Source organism: Musca domestica, unplaced genomic scaffold, assembly GCF_030504385.1.
Source record: "Musca domestica strain aabys unplaced genomic scaffold, Musca_domestica.polishedcontigs.V.1.1 9, whole genome shotgun sequence".
In the NCBI taxonomy this organism is placed as follows: domain Eukaryota; kingdom Metazoa; phylum Arthropoda; class Insecta; order Diptera; family Muscidae; genus Musca; species Musca domestica.
Genome location: NW_026712435.1, coordinates 8,100,675 through 8,113,529, shown reverse-complemented (window position 1 = coordinate 8,113,529; position 12,855 = coordinate 8,100,675). Strand labels below are relative to the sequence as shown.

The 12,855-nt window shown below is 34.9% G+C and overlaps 1 protein-coding gene across 2 annotated transcripts in view; it reads right to left on the bottom strand.

Moving 5' to 3' along the window:
- Positions 1 to 12,855, bottom strand: part of LOC101898142 (peptidoglycan-recognition protein LA) — a 34,367-nt gene that overhangs the window by 6,671 nt on the left and 14,841 nt on the right. The window contains exon 1 of one of the 2 annotated variants that reach the window (XM_005183190.4): positions 848 to 1,795. The exons of the other annotated variant lie outside the window; for it this stretch is intronic. Within the exon in view, the coding sequence (XP_005183247.1) occupies positions 848 to 950 (103 nt within the window). The 5' untranslated portion in view covers positions 951 to 1,795. Of the gene's footprint in view, positions 1 to 847; positions 1,796 to 12,855 lie in introns of those variants that run through there. 2 annotated transcript variants of the gene reach the window in all.

The window sequence follows — 12,855 nt, the reverse complement described above, 5'->3', positions numbered from 1 at the left end:
AATTGTTTTTTTTTTTTCTTTTTGTTTATGGAAGTTATGTATATAGGAAACACATAAAACCGATTAACGTGAATATATTTCTAACCGAATAACATAAATATAATATGATTCAGCTCCATCTTGCTGTTCAGAATAATTTACAGATATACACTGATGGGTACACTGTTGTGGTATCTGTTTTTATCTTCAAACAATCTCTCATTTATTGTTCAATACTTTACAAAGACAAACAAAGAACTGCACAACCTACAGACGTCTATTCGTGCAGATGTATTGATATAGTTTGATAATATTCGGCAGTCGGTCCATTTAAAAATTCCCCTGTTAATCTTCTACTGCCAAGAAAACATTTCCAGCCGTCAATAGTACCCAGCAAAATTAAATTAAAGTTGTTCTATACGAAGTGGCGATTCTATTAACAATTTTGAAACAGTCCATTCGGAGGCGTGAAAAATGCATTACTCACTTCAAATTTTCACTGTTTTCAATTAGCAGCGTTTCCACAATACTTTATAAATGAACTCACTAATAGCACACCTGTGTTTCCGTGTAAAATTATCTTAAAAAGTAATGTGAATCGACAATGTGGAAACGAAATCCAAAAATTGATTTGACATTACCCCCAATTGAAGATATAGCCAGGAGAGCATAGTAAAATAAACAAACATACGAAATAATTGTTTGAAATCGGCTATCCATTTCACTATTGCACTTGAGGCCATGAATATTATATTTTGGTCAAACCCAAAACGCAGATATCCTCTTGTCGGCTGTATTTACAACAGTTACAACAAACAAACCCAACCTTTTGTTGTTTGTTGTTTTGCAAACACGCTTCCCTACTTACGTTTGCTAGGTTTCGATGGCGAATCTGCTGCAGAACCATAGGAACCATATTGATTTAGACGCTGACGAGTTCGCTGTGAATTGACCTTCAGTAACAATTTCATGTTCGTATTCCGAAACACTTGTCTGAAACAGTTCACCAAGAGATGTGGGGGATGGGAGGATACTTGGTACCTCTCTAAAAAATTATTTTTCTTATTTCACCAACGGCGAAAAAAATAAACACACGAGTTGTTTACGGGCATTTAGTAAATAAAATATTTCAGCGATTCATAATTCACAATCCGCACTGGTATGTATGGGGTTTATACAACAGATGTAGATAAATAAGTTTGCTTGCACTGTGACTGGTCGGCTTTCGGATACAAAACACGTATTGCACTCAACAAAGACAGTTGGTTGTCCGCGTTTTCTTCGTCGTCGTCTTCTTCTTCTTCTTTCGGTTTCAGAATCGCAGGTAATGACGATGAATCAATGGGCACAAGTATTATTTGTCATTATCTTTCACTACGTTTATCTTCTTTTGTGACGACCGGGGCTATCCACGACTGTGTCGATGGGTGTGACTGTGACATTAGTGGTACGTTTATTTTTATTCCGGTCTTTTCTATTCTCTGCCGCGCAGTCGACATAAATCGGATGACAAATTCACTTTTTACGATATGCCCCACTCTCGGATTATTAAATGAGAACGAGAACGATAACGAGTTGAATATTCGCTTAAATCTCGGATAATTCTTTCACTTCGAATTGACGATGGTGGCTAATTAAAATTGTGGGACATTTTGCCGGTTATTTAAGCGTGGCGTATGGTGTCATAGCGTCGACTGTTGTACGAGTTCCGCTGTAGCGGAGCAAATCACACACAAAATACAATTTTGAACGAAAGACTGCCAACCAGCCATCGTTTTAGGTGATGGCTGTTGGATGTTTGAGGTCTCTCAGAGTGATATTGCTGGTTTGACTGGTCTTCCTACGAGGCGACAATGTGAGTAAACCATTCACAAATCAATTAGAGATGACACAAGCTGTTATTGAGTACGTTTAAAATGTACCGTAGTGGACAGAAAATGCGAACCTCTTCCGATGTGTTTGTGGAAACTTTTAAAGTTGCATATGGTTAGCTATTTGGCTCGTTTTTTATATCTTACCTATATATGATAATATTTAGGTATAAAAACGAGATGATGGGCATCGAGATGAAATTATGGACAGCTCATATGTCTGGAACGAACTCTATTGAAATTTGTAATATTCATCATATCTCAGGTATATTGTGCACTATATGTGTAATATCAGTCCACTTAGGTTGAATTTTTGAACACAAGATCCAATTCAGCTGTTCAATAATTATACCAATTTTGGTGAAAATCATTTCAGATATAGCTACTTATAGCTTCCAAACGAACCAGATTATCAGATTTGATATATAAACCTTTTAAAATTAGTGAAAATCGTTTCAGTTTAAGATATTATTCATTTATATTAGTTTCTTCCGATGTCAAATTAAGCCGAAATATGCATTAATTTCAAAATATCATAGTTGGCATGATTAACTTAACATAAATTCCCAATATAAACGTTTATTTTTACGGATAACTAGATAGATGACAGTCATTTGTCCATTTTCGAACAAATTAATGATAAACTTAATACTTGATCAAAATAGAGTCTATAACAAATAATTATTTTTAGAGTAACAAAAGTGAAAACCCTTGATGGGGGGATGCCTTACCATCTCTAATGGCAACAACTTTTGTTTGTTCGTTTTTTGTTGTTATTTTATAGCCAGCATTGCCGGTTATGGCTGACTGATAAAAAGTCACGAATTGCGAATGCCTCCAATTCATTTGGAAAAAGTACTAATTCAACGTACCTCGTCAAATGACGATTGCATCTGAATACTGTTGGCGGGGGAGCTGGTTCTTATTGCAGACATCTGCTATTTTTTATAAATGTAATGAATAACAAGATATGGTCATTGTACTGTTAATGTAATTTTTATACGATTCTCTCAAAAATAAAAAGACGGTAGATCTAATGCGAAGAGTGGATACTAAATGTTATACATGTTATGTATAATAATTGCAGAGGGAATTTTGGACTCAACACAAATTAAACAAGTAAAAAATCCAGTCTGAACTTTTAATACCGTCCACCATTTTGAAGGAACTAGAAAAATGTCCACAAAAATCCATAGAAAAATACCGCTCAAAGAAAACCCGTTATATGGGGACTATACGAAGCCGTGAACCTTCATACGCAATTTTTTGTCATAGGCTGTAGTACCCATTGCGAACTTTAAATACGAAACTTGAAACAATTCCGGTAAAAATGTAGCTAAAGTCAACCAAATTGCGAATATAGAGGCTAAAATCATCAAATACTGAATACTTACCTGCAGACAAAAGGCTGCGAAATTTTAGCTTCCTATCCTAACTCTCGTTTTGACTCTAGCGTGATTACAACAGACGGACGGACAGGGCTACACGTCTTTGAATTTTACGAAGATCATGAATATTTATATACTTTGGTGTGTTTAAAATTATTTTGATGGTGAACTTAATATGCCCTCCATACTACGTATGTTGGTGGAGGGTAAAAAAAATAACTTTCTGTTTATTTAAATATCTGGTAAATATTCATATTCGTAGAGAAACGTATTACTTACAGAATTTCTATTTCAAAAGTAGAAACATTTATAATTCTCTTTGTCATCTATCATCCTGCAGATAAGAAAAGAAGTAGCAAGTACAAAACCAGTAAGTTCGGCTGGGCCGAACTTTGAATACCCTCCACCATTTGGAAAATTAGAAAATTTTCCAAAAAAATAAAATCCATTAAAAATTCTGTTAAAATCTAAAAAATACCGAACATCTGAAGGTGCCGATATATGGGAATATACCATATTCTGAACCTACATAGACAAATCTATTTCTTGGGGTAAAGTACTCACAAAGACCTCCTTGTACAGAATTTCAGAGAATCCCGTTAGAAAATGCGGCTAAAATCATCAAAATATCGAATATTGGGAGGTACCGTTATATGGGGGCTATACGATATCGTGGACATATATAAGCAATTCTCTTCAGGGGGTAAACTACTCACAAGCACTCAGATAATTTCATTGCACAATGTAGTTAAAATCATCAAAATACCGAACATTTGGGGTACCGTTATATGGGGGTTTTACGATATCATGGACCTATATGGACAATTCTCTTCCAGAGGATAAAGTACTCACAAAGAACTCCTTATGTAGAATTTCAGACAATTACATTGAAAATGTGGCTAAATCAAAATCAATCATGACATCGTGGACCGATATAGCCCAACTTCGAACTGGATCTTCCTGCAGACAAAAGACAGATCGATGCAAAGTTTTAGCTTCCTATCTTGATTGGTTTTGACTGTAGCGTAATTACAACAGACGGACGGACGGACAGTGCAAAATCTTCTTAGAATTTTACGCTGATCAAGAATATATATATATATATATATATATATAGTATCCATAGTATGGAGGGTAGGTTCCGCTTTTCGTTCCGTTTGTAACACCTCGAAATATACATTTTAAACCCTACAAAATATATATTCTTCATCAGCATAAAAATCTATGTCGATTTAGTGGTGTCCATCTGTGAAAATCACTCTAGCTTCCGAACGAATTGAAGTAGATTGATAACATTTTACTCAAATGTATATTATGTCTGCAAGACTTTTGTTATTGAAAATGTAGGTCCACGTTTTGCCCCCATAGCCCCCATATAACGATACCTCCCGATATTCAGTATTTTGATGATTTTGCGACATTTTTCTTCGGAATTGTTTCAAGTTCGGTATTTGAAGTTCGAAATGGATGCTACAGCCTAAGACAAAAAATTGTATGTGCAGGTCTACGTCTTCGTATAGCCCCCATATAACGGCATCTCCCGATATTCGGTATTTTGACGATTTTAGCGGCATCACTCACCGGAATTGTTTCAAATTTGGTACTTGAAGTTCGTAATGGATACTACAGACTATGACAGAAAATTTTTCGTGCGGGTCCACGCCTTCGTATACCCCACTCATAACAATACGCCCTTTCTTCTCGATATTTTGATGATTTTAGCGACATTATTCACCGGAATTGTTTCGGACTTCGTATTTCAAATTCTGCAAATGTCAAAAAACTACTCATACAGGTCCACATCTTCGCATAGCTCCTACATAACAGTTTTCATTCAAGCGGAATTTTTCGATGAAATTTAAATCTGCCAAGTTCCTTCCAAATGGTGGAGGGTATTAAAAGTTCTGCCCGGCAGAACTTAGCTTCTTTTTTTCTTATTTTTCAAGGACTGTTGATATATTTGTCGAAAATATCACCCATTTTGACAACTTCCTTCCGAGTGCCATATTGGAAGCGTAATGTAATTAACAAGGCAATTGATATCGCTTGACAGGTTAACATTTTTCATATTGAATATTATTCATTTTTCACACCCATTTTAAGATCTCGGAAGATGTTTTCTAAAACCTACTTCAGTTTTATACCCTCCGCCCGTGGTAAATAGGAATTTCTTATTGTACCACGGGCGGAGGGTATAAAAGGAGAAAAAAGGATATGGCCGCTTCCTATCAAAATTAGATACAACTACTTATAACTCTTTATTTTAAAATAGATTTAAAAACCACGAAGATGAATCACATACCTTAATTTTCCTTCAAATATGTATTTCAAAATGTTGAATATTTCAATTCCACGAAAACTGATTATATATTTAATGTGCGCCTCACAATGTGCGCCTCACAATGTGCGTTTCTTTTAATCGTTGGTTTTGATCATTTTATTTATTTAATTTTTTTAACTATAAATACTCGTACAAATATAAAATTGGCACAAATCACAGCTCTTTGCTTACATGTTTATTTACGCACTCTTATATTTTATGGAAGCCAGCTCAGATTGACATGTAGCATGTGTTAGTTCCAACCGTTTTCATACATAGAATGGAGTTTTCATACATTGAAATAATAATTTTAGAACCAATAAAGTATATATATTCTTGATCAGCATAAAATTCTAAGACGATTTAGCCCTGTCCGTCTGTTGTAATTACGCTACAGTCAAAAAGAACAAAGATAGGAAGAAGATAATTTTGCACAGATCTGTCTTTTGTCTGCAGGCAGGTCAAATTCGAAGATGGACTATATCGGTCCACGATATCGTATAGCTCCCATATGACGGTACTCACCGATATTCGGTATTTTCATGATTTTAGCCATGTTGTTCAATTGAATTGTCTGAAATTCCACACAAGGAGTTCTTTCAGAGTACTTTACCTCTTGAAGGAGAATTGTTTATATAGGTCCACGATATCGTATAGCCCCCATATAACAGTACCCCCTGATGTTCGGTATTTTTAATAGAATTGTCTGAAATTCTATACAAGGAGTTCTTTGCGGGTACTTTACCGCCTGGAAGAGAATTATATAGGTCTACGATATCGTATAGCCCCCATATAACGGTACACCCCGATATTCGGTATTTTGATGATTTTAGCCACATTTTTCAAGGGAATTGTCTAAAATTCCACACAAGGAGTTCCTCGTGAGTACTTTACCCTCAGAAAGAGAATTGGTTATATAGGTCCATGATATCATATAGCCCCCATATAACGATATTTACATGATTTTAGACACATTTTTTCAATGGAATTCTCTGAAATTCTACACAAGCAGTTCTCTGTGAGCACTTTACCCTCCGAAATAGAATAGTCTTTATAGGTCCACAATATCGTATATCCCCCATATATCAACACCTTCCGATGTTCGGTATTTTTAAGATATTAAGAGAATTTTTAATGTTTTTTTTTTTTTTTTTTTTTTGAAAATTTCCTAATTCGTTCCAAATGGTGGAGTGCTTACTGCGTTTTTCCTTGTTTAAACTCAAAAGCAGTAAATCTGTAATACGCCTTCCATTGGTGTGATTTACTTCACACAAATTTCCAATATAAACGTATATTTGTGACGGGTAGAACTTCTATACATTTGTATCAGAGTGTGGTGTCATACAATGGGTCCTGGTCGAATTGTATCCCTTCTTGGTCGTTTTCACTTCTATTTGTCAGTTTCTGATATCTGTAGAAAACAATTCAGTTTAAGACAAAATTATTTTTATTATTAAAATATTTTACAACAATTAGTACTACTATTATCATATTTTAGAGATTTATTATTGCATTTGGCATTTTTTGTACAATAACGCCCTTGATATAAATGTATTTGTTTGTTTAATAATTATATCGATGATTCATAACTGTTGTTGTTACTGCTGCTATTAGCGGTTTCAATTAATATTGTTGTTGCAAAATTTATTTAAATTTAAATACAATAGGTTATTTTAAATGGAAAACAACTGCACTGGTGCTATTATACGTTATATCATTCCCTTAAAGGAATCCCCTTGGAAAAATATTCAAAGCGTTTCCACACAATAGAACCAGCAAGAAAAGACAAAAGTCGGGCGACTATTTAGTAGAGTCACAAGCAGCAAATAAACCTTCATATTGGCAATTTAGTTATTTGTTGCGTATTCCGTCCTTAGAACGGATTAAATTTGGAATAGTTTATAACGAACCTGTAAAAGCTAAACTAAAACTTGCCTGAGGTAAATTTATGTTGTACTAGCTGGCCCGGTCCGCATTGCCGGCCCGTACTTTTAGTCTTTAATGCTTATTTTTCAAGCATATTAAATCACAGATCTGACTCTAAGGCATAATTTTTGTAATAAGAAATGAATTCATAATAATTTCTAAATGGAAATAAATATTCATGGCAAAAATTATAACAGATATTGACCTGCCGTCGGCGTTAGATATTTTGAATAGTCTGATCTTATTTTTCAGCCACATGTTTTGATTTGAGTGTTAAAAATCCATATGATATAGATGTTCTTTATCATATGGGTTTGTGAAAACTCAGCTCAGTTTTTGGTATTGTAAAGAGCTTAGCAACATTTTTCATTTAAATGAGCTGTAATTTGGAATTTGTTTTTCCAACGTTTACAATATCGTGCTGCGTGGTATTTAGTTTTGTCCGCCTCATAATTGAGGGCAGAATAATAGTCAAAGATAATTACTCTTTTATGGGGATTTTTTGTCACATTAATTGTGCGTTGGAGAACCCATAATGTCCACATTTTTCATCATACGAGTAGTAAAATTGAAAGACGATTAAACAAATGTTCGGTCCCGTGCTACATCCCAATATATGTAATTTTTTTCATGTTTCTGTCGCGATTTCCGACTGAATGAGTCCCAGTTTGACATTTCGGAGTTTATTTCATATTGACGTGCATTTCAAATCTACGTTCCTGACCAATATCCTCTTGAGGGTTTCAAATTCAATAGAATTCAAAATTTTCTTTTCTGACCACACGTTGCGCAGTGGCTGCTGCCATTGGCCAAAATTCAAAAAATGAAAATCAGATATTTATTGTCAAATATGTACACATGAACTCTTAAGAGGTTAAGCTTTTTAGAAAACATAATAATCATGGCTTCATTCTAACGGCCCACTGCGAGAATAGCATAAAAAAAGAGAAAATATAGTTAGTTGCTTTTTCCAGTGGGATCAGTGCAAAAGTGGAGTAAAAATAGAACTGTATTACAAAATTAAATGAATTTCAAAATAACAAATCTTGGCATTATTATTGAAAAGCAAGGTATTAACTTTTTTATACCCTACAACACTATGTGTTGGGGGTATTATAAGTTTGATTGGGCCAAAAATTATGTAACACCACGAAATATTGGTTTCCCACATAGGAAAGTATATATGGGTCTTCCTAGCTCGCCGAGCTGAGTCGATCTAGCTATGTATGTCCGTCCGTCCGTCTGTCCGTCTGTCCATCTGTCCATGTTAATTTGTAATCACTCTACAGGTCGCAATTATGGTCCGATCTTCACGAAATTTAGAATGGAGGTGGGGCTAGGGTCAGAATAGAACCCTATTTCTTTTGGAGATGATTGCATAATATTTAGGGGTTGAAATGGACCAAAAACTGAAAAAATTCCTGATTTTGAAGTTGCACTACAGGTCGCAATTATAGACCAATCGACACGGAAGTAAGCATAGGCTTAGAGCTTAGGGCTGGGCAGAAGCCTTCCAATTTTGGTGGTCATCGGGTAATATTTAGTGGGTGAAATAGGCCACAACATATGTGTTAAATAAAAGTCAAATTTTGCATGAAACCGCGAATATTCTTAATCCCGGCGAAATCACAAACAGACGAACAGGTCAATTCTGACCGTTACGTAGATGCCGATAGTAAATATGTCGGTTGTATATAGAGAAAAATATACAATGTATATATAGAAGGAAGGGGATGTAAGCTAGAATGCTTATCTCTCCAGAATGGCTAGACCGAATTCGGCAAATTTCGTCAATTCAGAATGCCCTCTTACCATAAAAGTATGAAATCTGAAAAAATCGCACAAAAAGATGCCTATAATGATGTTAATATAGATTTTGTAGTATTTTGTGACATTTTTTTATTTTTTCATATTTTTTATCGCATGCGATTTTTTCAATTTGACTTATAATAATGAATTGTACATTTTGTTATATTTTTTCATTTTACAACACAGGTTGGGGTTATTATATACAGATTGCAATTATCCTCACGAAAAAGAATAGGGTAAGGCTCAGAATGGCTAGGCCCATGCTTTTCAAAGATGTCCGCAATATATTTAGGGGTTGAAATGGACCAACAACTAAAAATGTTTCTGATTTTGCAGCCGTTATAAAGTTAACAAATTGAATCCAAAGGAAATCTCGCATGAAGTTAGAGTTTAGGACAGCGGGTAGAATGGACCACTACTTTTGTTTGTAAAAATACCAACATTACTTACAGGCGATATCCGAAATTCACAAAAGGCGAACTTCTGGCTTTTTTATGCTGATTTCGTTGACGAATATAGCCAAATATAGTAGACGAGAAAGAATATAGATGAGTCTAAATTTGGACCGCAAAATATTAGGGGTTCAAATGAACCAAAACCAGAAAAAATTTGAGAAGAGAGTTGTGGACAGGGAATAATTCTAGCATTTTGGTTGACCATTGGATTAAATTTAGCTTTAAAATGGACCACAACAAATAAGAGCACGACGGAGTGCGTAAATATTGGGCGAATGTCTCTGTTCAAAATGCTGAGGGTAATATCTGGGCAGTGCTCCGTGACATAATTTCAAAAGCGAAATATTCCAAAATGGATTTGGACATAAGGGGGCTTCTAACATTGTAGTGTTGTAGGGTATCACATGGTCGGCCCCGCACGACTATAGCCTTTGCTTACTTGTTTATTTTAAGTGCAGTAATTTTTGTGTTTAGTAGTTGTGTACAATATAGAAGATGTACGTGTTCTGAATCGCCTTTAAGATTAATTTTGACAATAAAATTGGATTTCAGTTAAAGTTTTAATTGTTTTCCCCCCTGAATCCTCCAATGTGATTTTTTCACACTATTAGTAATGGTCCTAAGATTCTAAAAGTGATAATTTAAATCTCTGATTTTGTCAGATGTGTATGGTATATCCAAAATACTGAATGCAATTTGGTCAGGTTTATGGTCCTAGTGACATAGAATATGTTTTTGTTGTTTAGAATTGTTACAAGCATTGACTTCTGGGTGCAATATTAATGTCGAAAAATTTATGGCCTTTGCACGGGAAGCTGCTAAAGAATTAACAAATAGATATCCGTGGTACAATCTTCGACCCACAGTTCCTAAAATTTTAATACATGCACCCGACATTATAAAATATGCCATTGTATCGATTGGTGAAATATAGGAGGAGGCAGCGGAATCTAGAAACAAATATATAAAAAAACTTCGACTAAATCATACCCAAAAATTCTCGTGTTTCAACAAATACAGATCTTATTAACCGCCTTCTTCTGACCTCTGACCCTTTTATAACGGGACAGCGAACGTTACCATACAATAAAGACTCTATATTATTAAAACCTGTATTTGATTAACTTGTTATTTTATTTTGTTTACAAAAAAAAAAATTGAAAATGATAAAATTTGGAATTGATTTGTATAAGAAGGAGGCCGGTTCCAAATACTTTTCAGTAAGAATATTCTTTAACTCTTTAGAACGTAAAATGTCAAATAACAGAACAATTAGGTGTAGAAATTTGACAAGAATTGGGCAAATAACTCTTATTCGGGGGGTACGTTATAAGGGGACCATGCTAAAACATTCACCGACCATATCCATTTTGTCACATTTTTTATTTTTATTCCATCAAGGTACCATAACCAAAGATTCATATTGATATCTGCACTGATAGTATTTTTGGCCTCTGTTCCCATACGACCTCGACCACTGTGCGTTTGTTAGAAAAGTGGACTTGAAAGGTACACAAAATGTGGGGACTGTACTTAAATAAATGCCTTTGTGGACAATTATCTGTAAGACGGTTCTCTACCCCAGAATAACCTAAATACAATTTTTAGCCAAATCAATTTATGAATATGTTCAAGACCAAGATGGGTCCTACTCTGAAAATTGAAAATTGTATGCGAAGAGGTTTTCGACTGCCTTAGAAACAAGGATACAAAATATAGGGCCAAACAAATGGAGAACGTGGCCAAGACCTCGAAAATATCATAAATCATATGATGGTTATACCAAAACGTGATCAGTTTTTGCAAGAATGGTTTCTTCCCAAATTACCAATATTGAATATACTTGCAATATCATGATCTGCAAAATCGATTTAAGGTATCTTGCAAGTTTAGGAAGAAATCCTTTTCTTGTTAAATGTTCAATTCGCTCTACTATTTCGCATCCGATCTGTCTTTTGTCTGCAGAAAGGTGCAGTTCGAAAATGAGCTATATCGGTCCACGATATCGTATGGCCCTCATATAACGATACCCTCTATATTCGGTATTTTGATGAGTTTAACCACATTTTTCAATGGAATTGTCTGAAATTCTACACAAGAAATTCTTTGAGTGTTCTTTATCCCCTAAAAAAGAATTGTATATATAGATCCACGATATCGTATATCTCCCATATAACTGTACCTCCCGATATTCGGTATTTTAATGATTTTGTGCACATTTTTCACTGGAATTGGCTTAAAATTCACGCATGGAGTTCCCCTGAATGAGAATTGTCTATATTGGTCCAGGATATCGTATATCCCCCAGCTAACTGTACCCCTCCCCCAAATTCGGTATTTTGATGATTTTAGACTGTTTATACCCTACACCACAATGTGGTCAGGGTATTATGTCTTTGTGCATTTGTTTGTAACAGGCAAAAAGAAATGAGATTGACCCATAGTTCCTTTTGATGATCTGCATAGAATCACATTCTGAGTCGATTTATGCATGTCCGTCCGTCTGTCTGTCCATGTATTTTTGTAAACAAAGTACAGTTCGCATTTATTGCCCTATCCAGATGAAATTTTGCACAAATCATTTGTTTGGCCCAAGGACGAACCCTGGAGATAATCGGTCAAAATTTAGATATAGCTCCAATATATATCTTCGTCCGATTTGCCTTTACAAACAAATTAGGTACATACAACCAAATTAGGCCTGAAAAAAAGTATGCCAAATTTGATCGAAATCGGTTCAGATATAGCTATTGCTCCCATATATATTGTTCATCCGATTTGTTATTTTTATCCTCCGCAGCCGTAATATGCACTCTGTAACAACAATATTTGGGGAAATATATCAAATACAGCTCAGAAATATATTTGCTAAATTTTATCGAGATCGGTTCAGGTTTGGATATAGCTCCCATATATTACTTCGTCCGATTTACCTTTGATTGTGCACCAAACGTCTAATATTTGTTTAAATGGGATGAAATTTGGCATTTACGACCGAATTTAGTGTAGAAGCTAGTATGTCAAATTTGGTGATGATCGGTTCAGATATAGCTTTAGCTCCCATATATACTGTTCATCCGATTTGTTATATTTGTTATCCACAGCCA